This window comes from Microcaecilia unicolor, chromosome 1 (assembly GCF_901765095.1).
Source record: "Microcaecilia unicolor chromosome 1, aMicUni1.1, whole genome shotgun sequence".
Lineage (NCBI taxonomy): Eukaryota > Metazoa > Chordata > Amphibia > Gymnophiona > Siphonopidae > Microcaecilia > Microcaecilia unicolor.
This window is the reverse complement of record NC_044031.1, coordinates 255,730,877-255,755,624: the sequence shown is the minus strand read 5'-3', so window position 1 is coordinate 255,755,624 and position 24,748 is coordinate 255,730,877. Positions and strand designations below refer to the sequence as shown.

The following is a 24,748-nucleotide window of genomic DNA, read 5'->3' as shown; positions in this document are numbered from 1 at the left end:
TGCCTGAAGTGGGAATCAAACTCAGTTCCTCAGGACCAAAGTCCACCACCCTAACCACTAGGCCACTCCTCCACTGTTGCTAAATCCACGTCAGCCTCTTCCATCACGGCCTCTAGATCCAGAACCTTATTTTCCATACTACGGGCATTAGTATACACAGTTTTCCAGATGTTGCCCTTTTTCCCATTTTTATAGAGGTATTTAAGGGGAAATTATCAAAGTGGGCTACTGTTAAGATGGGTTATTTTACAATAAGATACTACTTTAGTACAGAGTCTTATTGTATAAAATAAGACCCTGTGCTAAACTAGGATGACTTGTTTATTTATTTGCTACATTTGTACCCCACATTTCCCACCTATTTGCAGGTTCAATGTGGCTTACATTAGATTGCAAAAGATGTGGCAAAATAACTCAATTTAGCATAGGTTGCCATTTTATATGATGAAACAACTTATGGTAAAATAGCGTATTTTAACAGTAGCCCATGTTGGTAACTTCCCACCATAATGTGTTACTAACCTGAGGTCTTTTACTTACTTGTGGGCTTTGTTCACCTATCCCCAGTGATTCTAATTTAAAGCCCTCTTCAGTAGATTAGCCAGTCTGTTGCAGAAGACAATATGATCCCTTCTTTGATAGATGGACACCATTTATCCTCAGTAGTCCTTGAAAAATGATCCTAGGGATATCTCAATGTGCCCAGCTCATCCACATGGAAATTGCAACTGTTCTAAATTTGCGATTTACACATGGATGCAGTTTCCACATGTAAGTGCCGATATTGCTAAGTAGAAAATGCACATAGAGCTTCTAAAATAAAGACTATTACCTTAATATAATTAAAACTTGAGACTTTAGAAAACTTCTGGAGATTTAAGAATTTGTGATTCACAAGGTTTCCAAAAAACAAAGTTGAACTCTGTTGATCATATAGTTTAAAAATATGTCATGGAAATTCAAAAATTTCCCTGAATCATTTCTACCTTTGTGTAAAGTTTTCTATATTCTGCCAGGATACTGTCTTCATGCCTGCAAGAAGGTAATGTGGAACCACTTTCTTCAGTTTATGGTTACGCTTTAGCCAGGGCTTTTTTTCAGGGGGTACTTGGGGGTACTGAGTACCAGCACCTTTTCCATTGTCTGCTAAAATTGACCCATGGACCCCAAGTTTTAATGAAAGAGCTCTGGCTCTATACACCAATTCTGCCTTGTTATAGGTTCTGTGGCTGGTTGCAGGGGGCCTGGCTTTTGTGGAATGGGTCCCTTAGTGATTACTCCACTAATGAAGGGTGCCCTAGCATTTGAGTACCGGCACCTTTTTTGCTAGAAAAAAATGCACTGGTTTTAGCATTGCTGGAGGAAATTCATGATGAAGCTTTGTTCAGAATCACTTCATCCCCATTTTTGCAATGGAGATAAATACTTTATTGTATTTTGGATAAGTTATTAATGTGAATATCTATTGCAATTTAAGTGCTTTAATTTGTGCTCTTGTTTTTTATTTTGTAAGTTACCAAGTTTCATATTATATATTTGGCATACATATTTTGGACGTTTCATTTTGGAAAATGGCTGTTCATATTTGTCTTTTTCAGGGCAAGAATGTCCTCCTCACATATTTTCAAATAGGAAACCCTTACATTTTTCCTATTCAAAAATGTCTGTGAGATGGACGTCCAATTCTGACTTGAATGTTCTTTTGAAAATGCCCTGCTATGTGACTTACATGTGCTGTTACAGAATAGTGCTTAAACAACCTGCTTTTTTGCAGGTCAGTACTAATATTCTGTACACTTAAGTGTGTAAGGGGTGTGCAAATATGGACACCCAGTTATAAAATTGCCCTTTATGAAGTCAATTCTGTAACAGGGCACCACCATTTAATTGCTCTATTATTACAGGTAGTGAGCATATTCTATAATGACACCTATGTCAGTGTTCTTACAGAATGCTAATCAAACCCAGATCAACTAGGGCTGGGCTGTCATTAGAAATGACATGGGCATTGTCAAAGATACAGCCCAAGTCGTTAGAAAAACAAAGGCAGCTGAGAGAAATCCAAAATTTCATCCCATGTATCTTACTATATGAGTGCAAACTATTTGATATGAGTGTGCATTACTAGAACTGTGGAGTCATGGCCCTTTGCTTTTTTCCCATCCTCACTCCCTCTCTATGCCTAATAGACAATTTAATATCTGCAAGGTCATTCTTCATGCAGCTTGTTCTCTCTAAATGTTGATTGGTTCTTTGCAGCTTTATGATTGCTCATATTAATTATGGTTCATATTTAACACTGGGGGTGAGGAAGAACATAGGCTGAATCCTGTGCTGTGTGGGGGTTTCTTTTTCTTTATGTAACCCTGGGCACAACGCCTCACTCACCACGCCAAGGGTCCATCGAGCCCAGCATCCTGTCCACGACAGCGGCCAATCCAGGCCAAGGGCACCTGGCAAGATTCCCAAACGTACAAACATTCTATACATGTTATTCCCGGAATTGTGGATTTTTCCCAAGTCCATTTAGTGTCGGTTTATGGACTTGTCCTTTAGGAAACCGTCTAACTCCCTTTTAAACTCCGCTAAGCTAACCGCCTTTACCACATTCTCTGGCAACAAATTCCAGAGTTTAATTACACGCTGAGTGAAGAAAATGTTTCTCTGATTCGTTTTAAATTTACTACATTGTAGCTTCATCGCATGCCCCCTAGTCCTAGTATTTTTGGAAACTGTAAACAGACGCTTCACATCTACCCGTTCAACTCCATTCATTATTTTATAGACCTCTATCATATCTCCCCTCAGCTGCCTTTTCTCCAAGCTGAAAAGCCCTAGCCTCCTTAGTCTTTCTTCATAGGGAAGTTGTCCCATCCCCGCTATCATTGTAATCGCCCTTCACTGCACCTTTTCCAATTTCACTATATCTTTCTTGAGATGCGGTGACCAGAATTGAACGCATATAACGGCATTATAACATCCTCACACCTGTTTTCCATACCTTTCCTAATAATACCCAACATTCTATTTGCTTTCCGAGCTGCAGCAGCACACTGAGCAGAAGGTTTCAGTGTATTATCGACGACGACACCCTGATCCCTTTCTTGGTCCGTAACTCCTAACGTGGAACCTTGCATGACGTAGCTATAATTCAGGTTCTTTTTTTTCCCACATGCATCACCTTGCACTTGTTACATGCACAAAAAGAACAATGGCAGTCATGCATTGTAAATGCTGCAAAGTAACCGATTAAAAAAAGGTTAACATTATGCCCTTATTAACATTAACATGGGCTAATCACTAACAAGAATTAAATAAAGCAGTGTTCATGTTAAAGCATGTTTACGGAGAACTTTAGAATTGTAGAATGCAGAGGTATGAGGGATTTTTGTTTTTTGGTTTGTGAAAGAAAAGGTCAATTTCATTCTGCAGTGCTACTGATAAGGGAGTTAGTATAAGGGGAGAGTGCAGTAAGGATAAAGAATTCTCAGTGTTTTATTTTGGCTTCTTCATATTGTAAATGTCAGTATTTCCAAACTTGTTTACCTCCTTCTCTGTGATTAGGTACCCAACCAAACACACATGCAAATAATTCATGTATAATTTTATTTTCAGAAGTACCACAGGGAATTTAATGCTTACATTTACATCTGCTCTTGCACAAATTCTTGTATTAATTTACAGACAAATGTGTATATTTTCAAAAGTAAGCACAATCCACTATTTCTATATATAGCACTCAAAATTTTGCAAACAAGTTTGGATGTGTGCCCAATTTGTACACACAATTTTAATTACTTAACAAGGCGATTAGCACCAATAATTGAGTGCTATCAAATATTGGTGCTAATTGGCAATAACTGGAATTTAGATGTGCATCTTTATAGTTGCTATTCTATAAAGATGTATGTAAAAATGTTTATGCACGGCTCTGAAAAGGGGGATATCCATGGGAGGGGGATGGGTGGATCATGGGCGTTTCTAGTATTTGCGTGCAGTATTATAGAATTTGGGACATCCTTGCTTTATTTAGACGCAGGGATTCACACCAGGGTTCAGTTAGTGTAAATCCTTGTACCCAAATTTGGGCGTGGATCCCGGGATTAAGTGCTATTCTGTAAACAGTGCCCAACTTTGAGTGCATTTATAGAATAGTACTTAGTGTGCATTTTTTTTTTTGGCACCCAAATTTGGGCAACATTAAGGACTAAGCAACCTCAAAAAAGGAGACCAAAAGCTAGGAGGCATCAGATAAACATGCAGTGGGCTATTGGATCTCTTATAGCCCCAGCTATTTCAGATTCAAGCTCCTTTAGTTTTTATCAATCACTTGCCTCCAAAACTTAGGGGACCTGTTTCAATTTTTTTTATTTTATTCAAAACATCTTCAAAAATAGTCATAAGTGATCTGATAATGACTATTTATCTCACACCACACCAAGTGGTTACAGCACTGTGAAATTCTTGAAGAGCTCCCGATGCCCTCCCTTGTCACAAAAGTGGTGATAGGGAAGAAGCTGGAAACTACAGGCCGGTAAGCCTCACTTCGATTATTGGAAAAGTAATGAAAGTGATGCTGAAGGAAAGGATAGTAAATTTCCTGGAAGCCAATAAGTTGCAAGATCCGAGACAACATGGTTTTACCAAGGGTAAATCGTGCCAAACGAATCTCATTGAATTCTTAGACTGGGTGACCGGAGAATTGAATCAGGGACGTGCTATAGATGTAATCTACTTAGATTTCAGGAAAGCTTTTGACATGGTTCCCCACAGGAGGCTCTTGAATAAACTAGACAGGCTGAAGATAGGACCAGACGTGGTAAACTTGATTAGGAACTGGTTGACGGCCAGAGGGTAGTGGTAAATGGAATTTGATTGGGTGAGGGAAAGGTGAGCAGTGGAGTGCCTCAGGGATCGGTGCTGGGGCTGATTCTGTTCAATATATTTGTGAGTGACATTGCCGAAGGGTTAGAAGGTAAAGTTTGCCTTTTGCGGACGATACTAAGATTTGTAACAGAGTGGACACCCGGGAGGGAGTGGAAAACATGAAAAAGGATCTGTGGAAGCTACAAAAATGGTCTAAGATTTGGCAATTAAAATTCAATGCAAAGAAATGCAAAGTGATGCACTTAGGGAATAGAAATCCATGGGAGACATATGTGTTAGGCGGTGAGAGTCTGATATGTACAGACGGGGAGAGGGATCTTGGGGTGATAGTATCTGAGGATTTGAAGGCGATGAATCAGTGCGACAAGGCAGTGGCTGTAGCTAGAAGGTTGCTAGGCTGTATAGAGAGAGGTATGACCAGCAGAAGAAAGGAGGTGTTGATGCCCTTGTACAAGTTGTTGGTGAGGCCCCACCTGGAGTATTGTGTTCAGTTTTGGAGGCCGTATCTTGCTAAGGATGTAAAAAGAATTGAAGCGGTGCAATGAAAAGCTACAAGAATGGTTTGGGATTTGCGTTACAAGACGTATGAGGAGAGACTTGCTGACCTGAACATGTATACACTGGAGGAAAGGAGAAACAGGGGTGATATGATACAGACGTTCAAATATTTGAAAGGTAGTAATCCGCAAACGAATCTTCTCTGTAGATGGGAATGCGGTAGAACTAGAGGACATGAAATGAGATTGAAGGGGGCAGACTCAAGAAAAATGTCAGGAAGCATTTTTTCACGGAGAGAGTGGTGGACACTTGGAATGCCCTCCCAAGGGAGGTGGTGGAGATGAAAACTGTAACGAAATTCAAAAATGTGTGGGATAAACATAAAGGAATCCTGTTCAGAAGGAATGGATCCTCAGAAGCTTAGTGGAGATTGGGTGGCAGAGCCGGTGGGGGGAGGCGGGGCTGGTGGTTAGGAGGCGGGGCTAGTGCTGGGCAGACTTCTACAGTCTGTGCCCTGAAAATGGCAGATACAAATCAAGGTCAGGTAACACAAAAAAGTAACACATATGAGTTTATCTTGTTGGGCATACTGGATAGACCGTGCAGGTCTTTCTCTGCTGTCATCTACTATGTTATTAGAAAAAGGACTTTTGGTCAACCCAGACCTGCATCGGGGGATCAGAAAGCAGCTGCTGCCAGAAAGAGCAAACAATAATAAAAATTGATAAAGTCCCACCACATGAAATCCAAGATATTTAAAGAGTTAATATCACTTACATAGAGTAAAATCTTCACATGTATACGCTGGCATCCAGTGTTTTGGTGGTTAACTGAAGTTAAATGCCACCACTATCCTGGGGAACTCCATGTGGTTGCAATGATGTAACTTGCTTGGAACAACAGAATACATCAGTAAATTAATTAGCCATGCGATATACTCAAAGATATAAAAACAAATTTCATGTACATATAAAACAACTTCTATAAATACAAAAAAAGCTTTTTAAAAAACAAAACAATGAAAAAAGATGAAAAAACCCCAGAGGGTTTAAACTAATTAGCCGTCAGAGACTCTTTTCAAACCTTGGAAAGAAAGTGTCACCAAGAAGTAAATCCAGCGACATTCCTTGTAATGCAAAAATGTATTCAGATTGCCCCCACATGGTGACTGAAAACATTGCTCCAGCATCACAACACCTTTTTCTAATGCAGAGGGCATCGAGTGCTTTTCAAGAATTTATTTATTTATTTGTTACATTTGTACCCCACATTTTCCCACTTATTTGCAGGCTCAATGTGGCTTACATAGTACCGTAAAGGCGTTCGCCAAGTCCGGTTGAGAAACAAATACAAGGTTATGTTGTGGTCGAATGAGGAAGATGTGCATCAGATATCATGAGGGTCGAGGGGAGTGGAGATCATATATTGTCCAGTACGATCATTGGTATTGCTATGTTGCCTGGTGTAGGGGTTTACGTTGGATCGGTGGGGTAAACCTTTTTGAAGAGGTTGGTTTTTAGTGATTTCCTGAAGTTTAGGTAGTCATGGATTGTTATCACACTTTTTGGAAGTGCATTCCATAGTTTATTTATTTATTTATTTATTGCATTTGTATCCCACATTTTCCCACCTTTTTGCGGGCTCAGTGTAGCTTGTAATAAGTTGTGAGTAATAGAAATACAATTTGTTACAACTCGGTTATAGATTACATTGTGAGGAGTTATGTGAGACAAAGTCAAAGTAACATTAAGGAATATAACAATGGAAAGAGCAGTGAAACATTGGAAGGAAACAACGGGAACTAAAAGGGGCAATATATAATAGCAGGAAGGCATTTGGTATACATTTTCTGTGAGTAAAGGTATGAGTGTGGTGAGATTACGGGGGATGAGAATTCAGAGTGGCTGTGTTGATGCATTACTGAACAGTGAGTGTGGGCTTTATGTGTTTTGGTTCTTTCCGTAAATTTTCTAAAAAAAAGATGGGTCTTCAATAGTTTGCAGAAGGTGGCTTGTTCGTAGATCGTTTTCAGGTTGCGCGGCAGTGAATTCCAGAACTGTGTGCTCATGTAAGAAAAGGTTGACGTGTGCAGCGCCTTGTATTTCAAGCCCTTGCAATTAGGGAAGTGGAGGTTGAGGAAAGTTCGGGATGATCTTTTAGCATTTCTGGGTGGTAAGTCTATTAAGCCAGACATGTAGGCTGGGGCTTCACCGTGGATGATTTTGTGGACTAATGTGCATGCTTTAAATGTAATGCGTTCCTTGAGTGGGAGCCAGTGTAGCTTCTCTCGTAAGGGTTTTGCACTTTCATATTTTGGTTTTCCGAAGATGAGTCTGGCTGCTGTATTCTGGGCTGTTTGGAGTTTCCTCAGTATTTGCTCTTTGCAACCAGCGTATAGTGAGTTGCAGTAATCCAGATGGCTGAGTACGAGGGATTGCACTAGGCTGCGAAAGACAGATCTTGGGAAGAATGGTCTTATTCTTTTCAGTTTCCACATGTGTTGTTTGCGTGAGTTTCGAGTGTTAGGTGGCGGTCGATAGTGACTCCAAGGATTTTTAACGTTTCTGAGATTGGAAGGTTTAGTTTCGGTGTGTTTATAGTGGTGAATTCATTCGTGTTGTACTGGGAAGTGAGTATCAGGCATTGAGTTTTTTCTGCATTTAGTTTCAAGCGAAATGCATCTGCCCAGGTGTTCATGATGTGTAGACTTTGGTTGATTTCATTGGAGATTTCTTTGATGTCTTGTTTGAAAGGGATGTATATTGTTACATCATCGGCGTATATATATGGGTTGAGGTTATAATTTGATAGGAGTTTTGCCAAGGGGATCATCATAAGGTTGAAAATGGTTGGTGAGAGGGGTGATCCTTGTGGTACTCCACATTCAGGTGTCCATGCAGCAGATGTGGTTGAATTTGTTGTGACTTGATGTGCTTATGTAGGAGAAGTTAGATGCGTAAGTTGTTTTGTATTTGAGTCCTTTGCAATTTGGGTAATGTAGATTTAAGTATGTTCTTGATGATCCGGTTTTGTTTCTGGTTGGTAGGTCTATGAGGTATATCATGTATCCTGGGACTACGCCGTAGATAATTTTGTAGATCAGGGTGCAGATTTTGAAGATGATCCATTCTTTGATTGGGAGCCAATGCAGCTTTTCTTGGAGTGGTTTTGCACTTTCGAATCATGTTTTGCCGAATATCAGCCTTGCTGCTGTGTTTTGTGCGTTTTGGAGTTGGACATCCAGGCAGCCGCCACTTGAAACTGAACATGGCCAAGACCGAGCTTATTGTCTTCCCTCCCAAACCCACTTCTCCTCTCCCTCCACTCTCTATCTCAGTTGACAACACCCTCATCATTCCCGTCTCATCTGCCTGCAACCTCGGAGTCATTTTCGACTCCTTCCTCTCCTTCTCTGCGCATATCCAGCAGATTGCCAAGACCTGTCGCTTCTATATAGCTTCTATATAGCTACTATATAGCTGTGGATATGTGCATAAGTGGAAATCTTTTGGTCCTTTTCAGTTCATTTGGGGTTTTCTTCTGATTTTTTGACTTTATAAAGCTCATTTTATGCATTTATTTAGTACAAATTGTTTTAATGCTCATTAGAAATTTTTATCACTTAATTGACTTAACATGACCATGTCGGGTCAACAATAAAATTAATAACCTGAGTGTGACTCCATTGACATCATTAACCCCCTGGCTGTCTCTGCTTTATGCTTGATCATGGATAGCACATATTCTTCAAGGGCAGGCAAACTTCACTCTCCATGGACATCAATTCACTTGGGTGTTCAGGACATCCAAAATTAATATACATGGGCATGTATTCTGCTTCAATTTAATGCAAATCTAGCTCATGAAAACTAGAATGGATTGGCATCCTCAAGGACTGGAGGGTACCTTTCCATGACTGTGTGTATTCTATTCTAGATGATATAAATGAATTCAAATTTCACATAAGAGATCATGAGGACAATAAATACAAAAAGTTGTGCAAAAGGAGTCACGTGACTTTTCCAGATTATTGGGGGTTTTTTTTAGTAGCATAATATAGAATGTAACTATTTTACTTACTGGAGTTGCCAAGTGTTTTTTTTTTCTGTTGGAAATTTTTGTGGGTCCTGAATTTAGGTGGATATATCTGTATGATGTTAATACCTTTTTTTGACTGTTATCAGTCTATTTCTCATTCTGTCCTTTCAATACTTACTCTCCTATCAAAGCAGAAATTGTCTCAAGAGAAGAACAAATGTTATGGCCCTTGTTTAGAAGGCTTATTTACAATATACATATGAATGTACTAGCATTTGTATGTTTATATTGCATATATATATAAAACCCAATTTTAGAAAGCTGGTATTTACACATGTGTATCTGCAACTCATTTAAACTGCAAGAGGGCATGGTTTGGCATGATGTGGGCGATGAATAAGCATGAACAAAATTTACATGTGTTTTCCCTATTTCACAAAGTGAACACACATGTATTCTGACCAATCCACATCTCTGGACTTACATCTGCACTCTCTCATATACATGTAATGCGAAAGTGCACATATTGAGGGTCCTTTACAGGAAATATTAAGAGAGGTCGTCTCCATAATCCTCCATTGTTTATTGGCCCCTCCAAATGGGAAGTAAACAATTATTGCTGCCTCTTTGTCATATGAACAGCATTGGCACATATATTTTGGCAAAATAGCTAACATACTTGTGTAGGTGCCGACAGACATGTAAGTTATATTTGTGCCAACAGTTTGGTAATTTACAAACTTACACATGTAAGCACCTCTTTATCCTTCATTGATATTTTCCACATTTAGCACTGTAAATCGGATGCTATTACCACACAGACAGTCATATTCATGTACATTTCTACTTGAATGACCAATGTAGTGACCCAGAATGGGAAAAACAAGTTCATATACACAGGTTCTATGTGAAGCACACACAGTAACACTTGCTTGTATATATAAGGCATTTTGACACTTGTGCTTTTACATGTCTGTTGAGAAATGGACCCCTGATGAAGGTGTTTTCACCGATACACGTACTGTGTTGAGTCCATCTTCAAGCAAGTGTCTTCATAATGTTTTGCCTTATATCTACAAGCAATCATGACTGTGTGCTTCACATAGAACTGGTCTACATTGTGTTTAATAAAGGGCTTGTTTTTCTCATCCTGGGTCACTGCATTGGCCATTCCCATCTTCTTTGTGTGCTGCCCCTGACTGAATGGGTTTGCTTTGTTTTCCTTTTTTTTTTGTTTGCATTTCTGCTTGTATTTCAGAACAGGCTCAAGGTTGGCAGATCTTGTTCTGAAATACTACCAAAATTGTAAATGTCCTGACCCGGATGTTTCAATTCAATTGCAACATGCTATCTAGGTTATCAATAGAAATCAAACAAAATAAAACATGGAAAAGAAAATAAGATGATACCTTTTTTATTGGACATAACTTAATACATTTCTTGATTAGCTTTCGAAGGTTGCCCTTCTTCGTCAGATTGGAAATAAGCAAATGATCTGACGAAGAAGGGCAACCTTCGAAAGCTAATCAAGAAATGTATTAAGTTATGCCCAATAAAAAAGGTATCATCTTATTTTCTTTTCCATATTTTATTTTGTTTGATTTCTATTGATAACCTTAAGAGTGGACTAACACGGCTACCACACTCCTCTACTTAACATGCTATCTAGAATGGGGATCCACATAATGTGCTTTGAGAAGAGTCAAATTATAGGTTTAACTCTCCTACTTAGATCAAACTTAGCTCTCACAATTTAAAACTAATTTTTTGAAAATAAAATCTAATTTTGTTTTACCTTTTCATAATGGTATATTCTTAATTTAGTTTTATATTACATGTATAACATGCTAGTGATGTGTGTTTACATCCATTAAAATGGATGCTCCTTCTGATTATAGCATTATCATCTGTAGCATCTGCAGGAATTGCTGTATCACCAAAGAAGGTGCGTCAGATCAGCGATCCTATTCAGCAAATTCTAATTCAGCTGTACAAAATTATCTACATCACCCAGGTAAGTGCCCAATAAATCTGCTCTTTGCGGGTCACAAATTGTGTGCTTTCATTGTATTAGCCATGATCATTATTAATATCATTTAGAGATTTTGATATTCTCCAAGGACAAGCAGGACTATGGAGCTTGACTCCAACAACTCTCTAGAAGCCTTTGAGTAGGCCCATTGCATATGTGGGCCTGTTCCTACCTGCTGCTGCTGTCACAGTGTAAACATTTCTGTGGATCCTTCAGTCCCATTTTTTCCCCCAGATGGACCTGTTTTTGTTTTTCTCCTTAGCACTTAAAACTTATTGTAAAGTACTATTGTTCAGTCTATAAGTCCTGACACTACTACGTGTGATCTTTCTGGAAGTACTCAGTAGTTCTTTAGTCACTTTGTTTTCATTTTCAGGATTTTTCTTTTCACGTTAAGTTGGTCTGGACTGGTCATAGTCTCGAGCTCCTGGCTGGGATATTTTTATCAGAGTCATTTGATTTTGCTGCTGCTAATTCTCCAGATTATATGTCCCAAAAAAAGACCCTCCATGGCTTCAAATGTTGCACCTTCTACAACAGGACCACATCTATAATGAACACTTATTCATGGTACCTGTAATGTGGGACCCAACCATATCCTTCTCGTTGTATTCTATGTTCACAGATTTCAAAGTGAGGGATTTGGAGAAAGTACATGATGTAAGTTATGATATGGCTCTCAGTCACACCGGTGAGAGAATATCTTTGGAGAAAAGGTACAAGAAGGTGCTACTATGATCAAGCAACATAGCAATGCTTTAAGAAACTCTCTGGGCCCACTTCCAATCTGGTCTCCTCTTTTATGAGGCATCAGAACACAGGGCAATGGAAGTCCTATTAACCTATTACTCTCATAGGTATAAGTATCCTTTGCTGTCCAACTTCTCCCTGTCTATTCAGAGTTCTTCTTGCTTTCATCCTAGACAACAGAAGGCCGAAAAGTTCCTGCATCACAACCAAAACCAGGGACAGGGTTTTGATTGCCTCCATGGGAACAGAACTTCAGATTATGTGTCTAGATGGCCTACCTGTAGGAGGGTGGATAAATCTTTTGCAAGCAAATGTCCCCTTATAATGTCAGACAAGTGAATTCTCAAAAGAGTTCAAATAGGATACCATCTTCAATTAGTGGACCATTCTTCACATTACCCACCAAGAACTTCAAGTTTAACTTCCCAGTATCAGAAAATACTTATTTACAAAGGAGCTGTTTTTCTTCTTGAAGGCCAATGTGGTCAAACCCATTTATTTCAAGTATTTTCTGATCACAAAAAGGCCTGGAAGATTCTGCCCAATCCTAGACTTGAGGGCCCTGAATAAATGTCTAATCAAACAGATGGTTTCCATAGGCTTTCTCATATCACTTCTTTAAAGAGAGGATTGACTGTGCTTTCAGGATCTAAAAGATGCTTACACTCATATTCAGATACATCGAAGTCACTGGAAGTATCTGCAATTCATCATAGGGAAAAACACTACCAATACTGTGTTCTGCCATGTGGTCTTGCATCAGCACCTTGGGTGCTCACTAAATGTTTGGCAGTCATTGTAGTGTATCTAGACAGAGTGGGAGTGAACGTATTTCACACTTTGGATGATTGGCAAAGTGCACAACTTAGCAAGGAGTAAAAAGATCTGTCCATTCAACCATTCAGGTGCTGGAGTTGTTAGGGTTCATCATAAATTATTCCAAATCACATTGAAGCCCAACTCAGCAATTGAAATTGATAGGAGCATTGCTAGAAACAACTCAAGCAAACCTCCATTTGAGGCAAACTCAGCCTTCATAGAAGAGATTTGCAGGGCTGTGACATGGACATTTACATCCTGCTACGTTTACATCACACTGTTCTCTGGAGGAGACTCCCAATGTGATAGTAGATTTGGCTAGACAGTCCTAAAGAATCTATTTGGGGTTTAGAATCTGGCTCCATCCCCTTAAGCCTATTACTTTCAACTGAAGAAAACAAGAGAGACTTGGCAATACAAAACAAATATAACCATAACTTTCAGTTCCAGGCTGCCTTCTACATATGCAACATCACCTGTTATTGGCTTTTCTTCCCTGTATTTTATGTTTTGAAGAAAGCCTTTAACTAGGAGTTCCATACATGAGGATTTAGCAGTTCTGCTTGTCCTCAGAAGAAAACAAAACTACTTCCCCATAGCACATGTTCTTTGAGGAAAGAGGGACTTTAATCCTCATAACCCTCCCATCTCCCCAAGGATTGAATTCCTCTAGTATTCCATGCAACAGCAGCTAATGGGAGCAGGCACGGGGTACACAGTGAGTCTACTCAAAGGCTTCGAGAAAGTTGCCGAAATAGTGCTTCCTGTGTTTCAGGGTCCGTCAATGACAATGCCCATATGTGAGGATTTAAGTCCCATTGTCCTTGGATAACACCTGCTAAGTTGTTTTCTATTTAAAAATTATTTTGTACTTATTCATAGAAATATAGGAACTGATGTTCAAAGCCAGTTATACATTCACCAGCTGTCAGTGAATGTATAATCTGTTTATCTATGGATTTTTTAATTAACATTTTCATAATTATGTAATGAAATAACAAGCAGTCAAAAATATTAAGATTTTTTCAGAAATATGGACAATTTGAATTGCTAAATGGCCAGATTTCTTCTGTTTAATTGTGGTCTAAGTTTGGGGTATGGTGAGCATGGGCTTTGTTTGGAGGCCCTTTTACAAAGTAGTGGTAAAACTTGGCCTGTGGTAATGTGGGTGTGTCTTTTGGGTGTGTGCTGGGCCACTTTTTACTCTGGCTGGGAAAAGGACATTTTTTAATGGGCCAGGAAATGGGCGTGCTCAAAAATTAAAACTAGCATGTGCCTATTTACAGCCTGAGCCCTTACCGCCAGCCATTGACTTAGCGGTAAGGGCTCACGTGCTACCCGTGTGGTAAACATGCAGCACATGACAATGTGGCCGTGCTGCTGATTACCACTGGGAATGCCCCCCATGATAAAAAATAGAAAAATATTTTCTACCACAGGATTCAGCACGTGCCAGACTTGGAATTGCTACTGGGTACACGCACTACCCCGATGGTAGTGCTGATTTGGCACGCGCTACATGCACGTTAGTCCTCGTGTGCCTTTCTAAAAGGGGCCCCTTAGTGATGATAGTCAGCTGCTAAACTGATCATTTATACATTTAGTTTAGATGGGATAATGCTGGCACAATTACCATATTTGGTATTGCCATTTAAATGGGTAGAGCCATTGAATATTTATATTAATTTAAATTCTATTACTTAGATTAATGTGATTACTGCACAGGCTGAGAATCCAGACAGTAGAAGATATTTGCAGATAAGGACCATTGGGCCCCACAGTGTTGAACTTAAATATTGCAATACTTTGTTAGTGTAAATATAAGCGGAGGAATCCATTCTACTGAATTTACTCAGCAACCATCATATCATTTAAGGTTTAGTTAATTTGCACAGCTCACTAAAGATACCTTAAAAGGTGACCTAAATGATCTACAAAGCATGTTGGGTAAAACAAGATGTCAGTTATAATTTCTTAGCTAGAAAGTTCAAAATTATTTTATTCTCTGAATCATATATTTCTTCCAATAGGAAGCAATTCTCACAAACTGCAGTAGAAAAGGGTAGGGAATATGGGAAAACATCTATAAAATTGTATGGAGCATTTTTAAAGTCTTTTTAATCTATAGGCAAACATTTGGAATAAGCTCTGAATGTGGAGTAAAGAGCTGTCACTAGGGCAGGCCTGAAAAGCAACCAGGGGATTTCAAAATAAATTCCCTGTTCCTGCTTTTCACTGTTTTAACCTACATACTTTGCACTGGCAACATATTTAGGTTAAAGACTCCTCCTGCTATGAGTCCACTGGTGGATATTCTGAATCACTTGCACATAAGTCAATGATGGATTTTCAAGGGAAGTTCCCAAGGGGGTTTCCCTTTGAAAATCACTGTACAGGCCCTCTGGTATAAAGAACCCATGCCCCTGCCATCTTCTGCTAGCCACTGAAAATTGCACTCTACATGAAAGTTTCACATTGAATTATTAATACCAATTTTAGAAACATAGACATAGAAATATGATGGTAGAAAAGGGCCCAAATGGCCCATACAGTCTGTCCATCTTCAGCATCCACTATCTCCTCCTCTCCAAAAGAGATCTCACACTTTCTTAAATTCAGACATAGTCCTTGTCTCCACCACCTCCAGCGGGAGGCTATTCCACGCATCCATCACCCTTTCTATTAAAAAGTATTTACTTAGATTACTTCTGAGCCTATAACCTCTTAACTTCATCCTATGCATTCTCATTCCAGAATTTTCCTTCATTTGAAAAAAGCTTACCTCCTGTACTATATTGCCACAGAGATATTTAAAATGTCTCTATTATATCCTCTCTCTCTTCCAGATTATACATATTGAGGTCTATAAGTTTGTCCTCATATGCTCTATAACAGAGATCACTGACCAATTCTGTAGCTGCCTGCTGGACAAACTCCATCCTATTTATATCTTTTTGAAGGTGTGGCCTCCAGAATTGCACACAGTATTCTAAATGGGGCCTCACCGGAGACTTATACTAGGGCACTTATCGTCTTTTCCTCCAGTTCGGCCATCTTAAGATCATCTGACATGATCAACCCCAAGTCCCACACTTCTTTCTTACACAGACTATATGGTTCCCATGGATTTTTGCAACGTAAGTCCATCACCTTGCATTTTTTAGCATTAAATCTTAGTTTCCAATTTCTGGACCATATTCAAGCTTTGTTAGATCCCTCCTCATTCTATCCACACCCTCTGGGGTTTCTGCTCTATTACAGAGTTTGGTATCATCCACAAAGAGACAAACCTTACTAGACAGTCCTTCACCAATATCACTCACAAAGATATTTAAAAGAGTCAGCCCAAGGACCAATCCCTGCTGTATACCACTGATAACTTCCTTTTCCTCAGAGCAAACTCCATTTACTATTATCCTCTCTCTCCTTCCACTTAATCTGTTTTTATCACAGTCAGTCACTTTAGGGCCTATACCGAGGACACTCAGTTTACTTATCAGTTGCCTATGCAGAACCATGTCAAAGGATTTGCTAAAATCTAGGTACACCACATCTAGTGCCCCTCCCATATCCAACTGTTTGGTCATTCAGTCAAAGAAATCAATCTGCCTTTTCTGACAAGACCTGCCTCGGGTCCTGCAGTCCATTTGATTCTAGAAACCTCACAATCCTCTGCTTTATAAGTGTTTCCATTAGTTTACTCATCACTGAGTTCAGACTGACAGGCCTGTAACTCCCAATCTCCTCCTTACTTCTGCTCTTGTGCAGAGGGACCACATCTGCCCTTCTTTAGTCCTCTGGGACCACTCCAGGCTCTAAGGAAGCATTGAAAAGGTCAGAAAATGGAGACATCGGAACTTCTCTGAGTTCCTTGAGTACCCTTAGGCCCCATCGCTTTGTCTATTTTTAGTTTAGCTAGCTCCTCACAAACACAGTCTTCTGAGAATTGGTCCCAGACTACCACATATCCATTCCCATAAGCATTTGTTTTCTGCCGTCCTATCTCTGGCCTTTCATCCATGAACACAGAACAGAAATAATTGTTAAGCAGTTCAGCTCTACCCTTATCAGCTTCTATATATTCCTCCCCTTTACCCTGGAGCCTCACAATGCCATTTTGGTACTTCCTCCTATCACTTGCATAACTAAAAAAATGTCCTATCCACCAGTTTTACCATATTGGCTATCTTTTCTTCCATTTGTATCTTTCTTTTCTGACGGCTTGTCCAGCTTCTCTTAGCTTTTCCATGTATTTTAGCCTGTCTTCCTTTTTCTGTGATGTAATTTATGAAGGCTAACCTTTTTTTCTTGCCTTTTTAGCTGCTACATTTGAGAACCAAAGCGGCCTTCTTTTCCTCTTACATTTATGTACTTTTCTAACATAAAGGTTTGTTGCCTTTAAAATAGCTTATTTCAGTTTTGCCCACTACTGTTCTACTTCCTTCAGCTGTTCCCATCCAACTAGCTCTTCCTTCAGATATTCCTCAATCTTGACAAAGTTAGTTCTTTTGAAGTCTAAACCCTTTAATCTTGAATAAACTCTCTCCTCCTGTGTCTTAAAATTGAACTTGCTATCATGAGAAATTTTAGAAAGTCAGCAAAATCTTAATACAGCGACACATCTCTAAGTTTCAAAATCAACACTGTGCTCAGCTAATAATAACCATATTTACAGAAACATGAAGGATTATGAAGGATTATGTAAACTGCATTATAACTGAATTACAAAACCTTGGAAATAAAGTTCATTTTAAATAAGATTATATTTCTAAACTAACGGCTAGATTTCCCAGGGACTGAGAATAGGAAAAAACTTTAATGGCACTAAAGGGGTTACTTTTGGACTATCTCCATGTGTAAATAATACATTTAAATGGTGCATACATGTGTAAATAATTTCAGCAAGCTGCTATCTTAAAGGTGGAAGTCCTACAGCATGCAAAGATTTTAAGGAGACATGACAGGGATGTGCTTTGTGTATTTATTTATTTTGGTGCATTCTTACCCCACATTTTCCCACAAGAGCAGGCACAATGTGGCTTACATTAATTCATGAGGATACAATACAATACAGAGATGGCACAGTTATGGATTGTGACAGGAGGGGATGGAACATGGGATAACACGGGGTGAATGTTAGGGGCAAAGCAACCAGCGAATAACCATCATTGCTGAAATCATTATTTACACATGTATGCACCATTTAAATGTATTATTTACACATGGAGATAGTCCAAAAGTAACCCCTTTAGTGCCATTAAAGTTTTTTCCTATTCTCAGTCCCTGGGAAAATCTAGCCATTAGTTTAGAAATATTTAAAATGAACTTTATTGCCTGGATGGGTCAAAAATCTACACGTGTAGTGGTTAGGGTGGTGGACTTTGGTCCTGGGGAACTGAGGAACTGAGTTTGATTCCCACTTCAGGCACAGGCAGCTCCTTGTGACTCTGGGCAAGTCACTTAACCCTCCATTGCCCCATGTAAGCCGCATTGAGCCTGCCATGACTGGGAAAGCGCGGGGTACAAATGTAACAAAAACAATATATATTAGAAAGGGAATACTCATAGATGGGAATAAAATTTCACCATCAGGTTTTGCATCAGTTCAGAGGCATATACATATTTTTGAATAGTGCTTATTTCAGCCACAGCTATACACAAGAGATTAATTGTGGTTTTCCTACTGAATTGGTGGAACTTAGGTGTCTGTAAACTAGAAGCAGAGTCAATTCCATGTGGAAATTGTGAAATCTCTGCTACCGCGTGGAAGTGCTGGATTTGTGCCATGTTGCTAGTGCTGTGTGTGCTGGAAAATAACACATGCTCTCCTGCATATCCTTACAGGTATTTTACAAAAGGCTTCATGTTTGGCAGAGCCTTTTGTAAAATATCTCCAGAATTGAGCACATCCTGACCTGAATTCTGATCCCAACATTCCATGTAAAATGGGCCTTTACAACTGTTAGGGTAATGTTGTTGTATGGTCTAATCACTCTATGAAGTTGTGCTCTGTCTCCAAATAATTGTTTATTGGACCATAAATGAGTGTCTCAAACAAGATTTATTGTTAAAATACAGCAGGTTAAAACACAGTAAATGAGGCATTTTCAATTGCCATACTTCTAAACAAACCAGATATGCATGGCTCCCAATTCAACTGAAAATCCATTTGGATTGGCACCATTATGAAGCCTGATTTTGCATTTTGAGGGGAAAGGGGTAAGTCTATGTTCCCTCATTCCAGACCTTTCTTTCAATTGAAAGAGAATTGCTTTCTGTGCATTTTTGCCATGCAGGTATTTAGGAGAAAATTCTATATATGGCACCTAAAAAAACTGGTGCTGAAATCAGTGCCTTTTAAGCATATAGTTGATATCTCAGTGTCTAAATCTGCGTGCATCCATTTACAGCATCAAAAATATGGCGTAAATCCCAGCGTGTAGATTTACGTGCACTGGGCTATATTCTATAGCTACACATGTAAATTTTGGCACACCCTTGAAATGCCCATTTTCCCACCTAAAACTACACCCCTTTTTGCCTGTGCACATTAGACATTTTTGTGCACTTCATTACAGAATACACTTAGCGAGTATCAGCGCTTATAAGCTTGCTAAGCCAATTATGTTGCACATGTTTTTATAGAATCCACGTCGATTTCAGCACGGATCTCTGGTCATACTATATAGAATCCAGGAGTTAATGTCCATCCTATTTTCGCTCTCCAACCTTTCTTTTAAATTATACATATTGAAAATTTTTTAAGCCTATCCCAGTCTCACTTCTTTCAAATCCCATGGCTGATGATGTCATCCTGAATCTGATACCAGGACTTTTTTCTCATTGTTTCTTGGATTTGAACAGGAGAGGAGTTCTTGTTAGGAAAGTATAGGCTTCAGAGGGAGAAAAGATGAAAATTGTCAGCTACAGAGACAGAGAAAAAGGATAGAACACACACAGGGACCAAGTACAAAGGGAATAGGTATTGACTGAGTTTGCATGTCCGAGAAAAGTAAGGCTCTGTATATAGAGCAGAAATACTCTATAGTGGGAAATCCGATAGAAAAACAATTGAAAAGATCACAGCAGAGACCATGCTGAGACATAGAGCTAGGCAGGGTGCACGACAAATGAGTTGATGTATGTGAAAATCAATTCAATTGTAAAACTCTGGCAGAGTCTGTTTGTCCATACTGACAGCAAAGGGGCTAACTCTGCTGTAGTATCCATTATATTTTCACTCTAATAACAGCTATAATATGTACAATTTCTACAAATGACAGAATTACAGAATGCATAGAAACTTTCTTTTTCATTGAATCATGTCAAGGTTTGTAAGACACTGAGCAGAAGAATGTAAGAATAGCCATACTGAGTCAGAGCAGTGATCCATCTACCCCAGTATCCTGCTTCCAACAGAATCCCAAATAGTAGCATGTATCATGCTACTGATGAAGGCTGCTCCCCCTGAATTCAAATTGTTACTGCTTGACTGGGTAAACCATCTTCTTTCTGAAGCTAATTTTCCATCTACAATGAGTGAGATTGTGTTAACTCCTATTGTTAAAAACCTATGGAATCTCTTTCATAACTTGCAAATTATAGACCTGTTGCATCCATTCCTTGTTTTGTTAAGATTATAGAAGGTGTAGTAGCTGCCCAACTGTCAACAGTTTTGGACGAGTTTAATATTTTGCATAGCTCTCGGTCCACATTTAGTTCCAGCCATAGCAGAGAGACCATGGTTAGCTCAATTCTGGATAATGCAAAATCTATTTAGAAAGACGGAAAGGAATGGTGGGAGATACAGAAGAAGGTCAGCAGCAGCACAGTAGTGAGGATCAGAGACCTGGATCTCAGAACCTCTTGAATGAGGGAGACAGTTGCTGTGTTTCTATCTACCCTGCAAGCTGCAAGGCTAACTGTTGCTGCTTTCATTGGATTTTAGCACTATTGCATGTTTGTACCTTTTGGGACTGCAATATCTGTTTTAGCCCCTGACACACCCTCTCATGAGGCAAAACGTGTCCATGTCGGGACTTTTTTACAGAGTGGCACAAATAAAGCCTATTTATCATACTAACACATATGTTCTGCTCTTCTTCGGAATATTAGCTGCTGCAAATGCAGGTTCCAGTGAAAATTCGAATACAGTTTGTCTACTTCCATCTCCACACAGGAACAAAAGGCAGAGACAGTGCAGGGTGGGGGCAGGGGACAGGAATGAACTAATGACAAAAAATGTTAGTAGTAAATAGGCTGTCACCTTGTCTGCGGCTTGGCAGTGCTCCACCTTATCCACTCCCGGAGCAAAACTCCACACCAGGTTTTCTAGGGAACTTCCAATTACTCCGTAACTCAAACAATAGCAAAACGTAAATGCAAAGCTTCTCCTTGTTTTATTGGGAACAATCTCCTTCAAGGCTATAGGCTTCCAATAGCTCAGTTCATAGCCTCAGCCCACTTACAGGCTTATCAATGGGAATTTAAACATAGAGTAGGAATCTTCCTGTACTGGTGGCAGCAAAGTCCTCAGCTTCCCTACTCCTCCTCCCAAATTCAAGGCAATTCAGCAGTTCATTCTGTAAAATCAAATCCCCAAAGTTCATGCGACAAAGTGCCCCCAATGCCTTCCCCAATCTCAAGGCAATCCCAAAAGGTTCAGTTATCAGAGTCAAATTCAAAACAGTCCCCAAAAGTTCATTCAGTGCAGTCAAACTAACCCCCCCCCCCCCCCCCCCGTATCATTCCCTCAGAAAATGTCCTGAGGAAAAGTGACCCCAACCCTTTCACACCAGCAATTCACTCCTGGTATCCTCCCCATGGGTCAAACTGGAGCTCAGTGACAGGTTTCTGTTACACTTCCAGGTCACCTGCTCAGATGCCTCCTATTAAACTTTCTGTCCACGTATTGCATCAAACTAATCACCAAAGTTGCTAACAAGCCCTTAGATTTCCCCCTTTTAACCTGGGCTAGGGCATAAGTATGCATGAGCTCTATTTCTGCCCCCACATCTACCTCTTGAGCCTCTGAAATCCCCTCTGCAGGCATCCACTCCATGGGCTCTATTTGTCCTCCCTTCCCCTGCAGCTGTTCGTAATCCTTAGCATTAGCTTGCTCAAAAAGGTCACGGGACACTTTCCAGGGAACCTGGGATTTATAGTCCGGTTCACCCTCTCCGAGTCTTGTGCCCCCTCCTCCAGGAATCCTGGATATTGTAGTGTGGGTTATCCTTTCTAGAGAAGTCAGGTGATCCTCCCCAGTGAAGCTGGGACTTGTAGTCCCTCAATAGTTCCCTCAAATGTCTGCCTTTCCAACGTCTCATTCCAGAGTGTTGGTTTCTAGACCTGCCTGGCCTCTCATATTTGTCACAAGGCCCACCCTATTCCTTTTTGAGAAGTGTATAGAGCATGTTTGAGAAGATACTGTATTGGATGAACCATCATCTTCAGATCTGGACTTTCTGTTTATCTCAGAAACATGGCTCACAGAAGCTGATTGTCCAATGTTGCCTCACATTTATCCACCTGGTTGTGAAAATCTTCACTCTCCCAGACAGGGTTAAAAAAGAAGTGGACTTCCTCTTCTATTGAAGTTTTTTTTCCACGTCACTTTAGTTAGTTCTGGGGGTTTCCATGAACTAGAATTTATGCTGTCCAAATTCTGCGATGATTCAAAAAGACAGATCAAATCACCCTACTCCTCATTTACCATCCTCCGGGAGCTTGGTCCAAGGCAGAACCTCTACTTGTAGAGATTACTTCCTCTGCCATATCCCAATTGTTTAGGATTATCTTCCTAGGAGACTTAAACTTACATTTGGAAAATGATGCAGACACCAATATCCACAACTTCAAATCATTCCTGAAGTACTTCAAACTAACTACATTCTCTAAGAGTGCAACTCATGAAAAAGGCCATACGTTAGTCTTCATGACCTATCCTAATAGCTTGATTATTTTATTCAAATGGAAGCCAGTACCATGTTCTAACCACTTCCAACTGGATTTCACCATTGATGTCTGTATGTCAAGCTTAACTAGGTACAAGTCCTCCAAGCTCATCTCCACCAGAGGTAAAATCAACTAGATCATTTTCTAGTCTGAGCTAATAGATTTCCTCACTACATCAGATACTACACATGGTTCAATCAAATCCCACTGGGATACCAAAGTGAAAGTCATACTTGACAAAATTGCTCCATTTACCACTAAAAAGGTCAAGACATCCAGAAATTCCCTGTGGTTTACAGAGGAACTATCCATCCTAAAAAGGGAATGTTGATGCCTTGAAAAGCAATGAAGAAAGAACAAAGATACTACTAATAAATCCAAATGGAAGTTAGCCTTCCAATGCTACAAAAAAAAGGTAGTTGATTCAAAACATCAGAACTATAGCAGCCTAATAGGTGAAGATGATCTTGACAACAAAAAACCTTTCTCTTTAGTTAAATAACTATCTTCCACTAATGATGATGAATATTCACAGAAAACATGTCCCAGTGCCCAACACGTAGCTGATCATTTTGCCAATAAAATCCTCCAAATTAGGTCTGAACTATCTAAATCTACTCCAACAGAGGAAAATAGTCCAACCCATAGTTCAGCCTCAATTGCTGGAGATCCTACAATCCACGGACTCAAAATAGATCAAAACTGTGAATCCTTTCAACCACTAACAGTTGAGGATGTAAGATCACTGCTACCGAACCAACTGGTCCCTGGATGAATGCTCAAAATACCTACTCAAATCCATCCCTATGGAAGCAGTAAACTGTAGCTCAGCTGTGAGCTGTCTCTCTGTGTATTCTGCCTTTAACACTTTTCCTTCTGTGTTTGCTGTTTGAGTCTGTGGGAGTTTGCTCCTCCATCTACTTGTGTTGTAACTCAGCTCTGTGCGGTTTCCCTTTAACCCTTTACTTGCTGAATCTGTTGTTTTATTCCTGATTGGACTGCTCTTCATTTAGGCTGTGTGGCACAGCCCTCAGCTATCTCTAGGTGTGGTTTACCTTTTACCCTTTACTTGCTGTATCTGTTGTTTGTATCTTGTTTGGGTTGCTCATCCGTTTAGGCTGTGTGGCACAGCCCTGAGCTGCCTCTCTTTGTGGTTTACCTTTTTCCTTCTATTTACTCTTGTTGGTACTGTTAGTACCTCTGTGTTTGGTCTTGGGACCTTTTGTTGGTGACTGTGTTTTACACAGCCTAGTTAGTATTCCCTTCTGAGATTTTGTTCTGTTACATTTCCCCTTCCTTCTTGTTTGTTTAGGTTCCTGTTCGGCCTTGCGGCCCGTACACTTGGACTCTGTTACGTGTGGGTTCCAGTTCAGCCTTGTGGCCCATATGAGTGTTCTGTCTTTCCTTTCTGGTGGTGTTCTCTGGTCTCCCTGAGGGTGCTGGGCTTTGTAGCCTTTTGTCTTTGTACTCGCGTGGGCTCAGTCTGCCTTAGGCCTTGGCCTAGGTCTGCCGTAGTCCTCAGCCTAGATCCAAGGGCTCACGAGCAAACACAACACTGCTCTTATCAGTGTGTCCCTCCCTCTTAATATTGCCTTGATAACCTGCTGACTTTACCTCCATCTATCCCATAAAGAAAAACAACTCCATTTCGCTTTCAGAGGTTATGGCCTCTAACAGTTGTTATAACTGTCTTCCTCCTGAATTTATAGTCCCTCCCTACCCACCCCTCTCCCACCCACCCCTAAACTAACTCTATATATAGGAAAATCG

General features: G+C 39.9%; 1 protein-coding gene across 3 annotated transcripts in view; it reads left to right on the top strand.

The window, feature by feature from the left end:
* The window catches only part of NEK10 (NIMA related kinase 10), a 487,142-nt gene that overhangs the window by 418,244 nt on the left and 44,150 nt on the right, over positions 1-24,748 (top strand). For 2 of the 3 annotated variants that reach the window (XM_030205786.1, XM_030205768.1), the window contains one exon: positions 11,337-11,437. In XM_030205786.1, coding sequence (XP_030061646.1) covers positions 11,337-11,437 — 101 coding nt within the window. Of the gene's footprint in view, positions 1-11,321; positions 11,438-24,748 lie in introns of all 3 variants that reach the window. The other variant, XM_030205778.1, reaches the window with a different exon arrangement.